This window comes from Petromyzon marinus, chromosome 26 (genome assembly GCF_048934315.1).
Source record: "Petromyzon marinus isolate PM22_M1 ecotype Great Lakes invasive population chromosome 26, UKy_Petmar_22M1.pri1.0, whole genome shotgun sequence".
NCBI classification, from domain to species: Eukaryota; Metazoa; Chordata; class Hyperoartia; order Petromyzontiformes; family Petromyzontidae; genus Petromyzon; species Petromyzon marinus.
Window position 1 is genome coordinate 1,782,226 of NC_133692.1, and position 3,077 is coordinate 1,785,302.

Here is a 3,077-nt window from a genome sequence, read left to right on the forward strand (position 1 = left end):
CAAAGAGTATAGCTAGTGTTGTGTTCAGGCTAGGCTAAGCGACTGTGGCGAGTGTGTGGACGAGACCGTGAACGTTGTTAATAAAGAAGGTGCCTCCTTCAAACCTCGTCTCCGAATCACTGACACTACACATGGATGGACAAATGTCAGTGCTGGCCACCACCGTTCAGATGTGGTTTCTGAACGACAATACCCAGGGCTTAATTTCTCGTGGAATGTTTTCCAGCTTCCCCCCCCCCCCCGAATCCCAACACCACCCTCTCTCTCTCTCTCCCTGGTGGTGATTGACAATGGGAGGGGTGGACGCGGGGGTGAGAGGGGGAGACATTTTCTGGAGTGCAATGTCAGAGGTAGCCCCGGCTGAAATTAGGTCCTTAAGAGTAACTCTGTGACGTATTTGCAATATTTATTTGCGCAATAAAGTTTGCGGATAGCATTTGAAAGATGTTCACATGCACAATACTGTATGGGAATATATGACATGAGTTAGTTTGTACTGTATATATATACGTGAAATACAAAGACTCCGGTATAGCATGGACAGGCTGTTGGGGCAAGTACTGTTAGCGAGTAGCACGCGTGCAGGCCGGCACGGCGCACGAGGGGGTTGGCTGGCCAGCACAATGCCTGAACACACAGACACACACACACAACACGCGCGCGCGCATTGGTTAGCGCACTGCACTAACAACCCAGCGACCTGACTTTAATATCTGACCTCGCTAACACGAGTGGCAGGTGGATATCTAAACATGACCGTTGACTCCACCAAGTGGACTCAACCTAAAATGCCTGGGTGCACTGGGAAGACAAGTGGTTCAACGTGGGGCATTGTGGCCACACCATCCATGAATGTGCCACGCCAGCTTTTCGGGGATTCATGTTCGTGGCACTTGCCTCAAGACCACCCCCGCAAGCGGCTCTACAATGGAGCGTTGTCTTCATCAAACGGTATTATCATATCCTCGAGATTGTGAAACGCAACGCACTCTAAACGTATGCCCATTGTCAAGAAAATCGTACAAATCTGGACACGCGCGCACGCGTGGCAGATTAGAAGACTCCTTCAGCTCCAACTTTTACTCTCAGATATAGGAATGGGTGGGGCAGTACTTCGTTTATAATCCGTGTCCATGCATGCACATTCAGTCAGGAACATGTCTCTAAAAAATAATCATGAAGGATGACAAAAAAAAACCCAGCCCGCAACCACAACTATTGTATGTACCCGTGAACTTAAACAAACCGTGCACTCGGAAGGCGTTTAAAGGCAGCTGGACAATTTCAGGGTTAAGCGGAACAAAGACTGCGGTCACCTTGGTACGGGGCAGCAGGCACGTAAGCCACTTCCACGCGTGTGCACCCAGGGACTTCTCCAGAGCCCCACCTCCAAACATCCCAACCTCCCACACAGCCGGGCGGTGCTAAGGGGCTCTCTCTCTCGCTCTTTTTTTTTCAATCGTGACTTTCCACTTGCCCCTTAAATGGGTACTGCTAATGTCATCACGTGATTTTAGGGCTATATAAGTCGGACAACCCGGCAGCATACGCCGACGAGAGTCAAAGTTTGATCCTTCGTAGGACAAGCGCCACAGACAAGCCGGCAAACATGAGCATTGCAGACAGCGGATCCGCTCCGGCCCTCTCTGGGGACGAGAAGTCTGCGGTGAGGGATACCTGGAAAGTCGTCTACCCCCACGCAGAGGACCACGGAACCACCATTCTCATCAAGTAGGATGCCCGCGGAATTTTGCATACGCGCAGTTACACTGAAATGTTGTTGGGTCAACATGCGTGTCCATTTTTTTTTCTAAGTTCACGTGCGCACGTGCAAACATTTTTGACGTTTCCACATGTATTATTTGGCCACTTGCATTATGAGAAATACAATAACGTTGGCGTATTGAGTGTTTTTTTCTTCTTCTGTGGGATGAAGTTACGTTTCTCAATTCGTCTCTGTCATCTGTTTTTTTTTATTTCGCCCTTTCAGGTTTTTGACTGAAAACGCCGATGCGAAGAAGTTCTTCCCCAAGTTCCAGGCGCTGAAAACTGCCGATGAGATGAAGAGCTCCCCCGTGTTGCGCGACCACGCCAAGCGCATCATGAACTCCATCAATGACATGGTGGTGGCCCTTGATGACACCAATGCTCAGAACGCTCAGATGAATGGCTTGAGCAAGAAGCATGCCAATGACTTCAAGGTTGACCCGAAATACTTCAAGGTAAATGTCGAACTTCGCCATCTCGTACATACGCCGAGTGCATCGTGAGGTTTTGAAAGATCCTCATTTAAACACTGAATAATAACGACAGCATCATAAAACCCAAAGCATTGTAGCCACATGTTTTGGTGTTTTTTTTCTGTTTTTACGTCGATGTGTTTACGTATATTAATATTAACACGTAATTTATTGCGCTAATAATTTTTTTGTGCGATGGTGAAGTCGTATTTATTTAACATAATCTTATTTAATTGTTTTGCAGGTCATCTCCAATGTGATTTTGAGTGTCATTGCTGAAGGTCTTGGAGCTCAATTCAATGACGCAGCCAAGAATGGCTGGTCCAAGTTGCTGACCACCACTTGCATTGGCTTGAAATCTGCATTCTAGACGCAAATAGATTTTAAGATTAGTACACCTCTGTCGACATGTGTGTGTGTCTGATTTCAGCATATCTTGCCCACCCACTCAAGCTTGATTAAATTTGTAATAGGATTTTAGGCGTTTTAATAAATAAAAAATGTTTGCAAAGATTATGAGATTTTAAGTTCTCTACATCTATCTTGGTGCTTTCTGTATCCTTGTATTACAAAAAAAAATAAAGCACATATAATGTGAACTTCTTTTGTTTCTGTCATATTCTTTCAAGTTCAAAAAGTTAATGTTTACAGATGTTGCTAGACAATGGCGAGCCATTAAACGGAGTGTTCATTGCACATTCGCACGACGGTATTGTGACTTTAAACACAATGTAGTGAAAGCGTTTGCAGGTAACATCTAAAATAATGGTGATTGTCATTGTGAATGGTGGTTGTGAATGGTGGTTGTGAATTGTGGTTGTGAATGGTGGTTGTGAA

General features: G+C 45.7%; 1 protein-coding gene across 1 annotated transcript; it reads left to right on the top strand.

The window, feature by feature from the left end:
* Positions 1–1,536: 1,536 nt before the first annotated feature.
* LOC116946132 (globin-1-like) lies at positions 1,537–2,839 on the top strand. Its single transcript, XM_032961021.2, has 3 exons — positions 1,537–1,731; positions 1,991–2,222; positions 2,485–2,839. Exons 1-3 carry the CDS (start codon positions 1,610–1,612, stop codon positions 2,608–2,610), a joined length of 480 nt encoding a protein of 159 aa, XP_032816912.1. The 5' UTR covers positions 1,537–1,609; the 3' UTR covers positions 2,611–2,839.
* Positions 2,840–3,077: the final 238 nt, after the last annotated feature.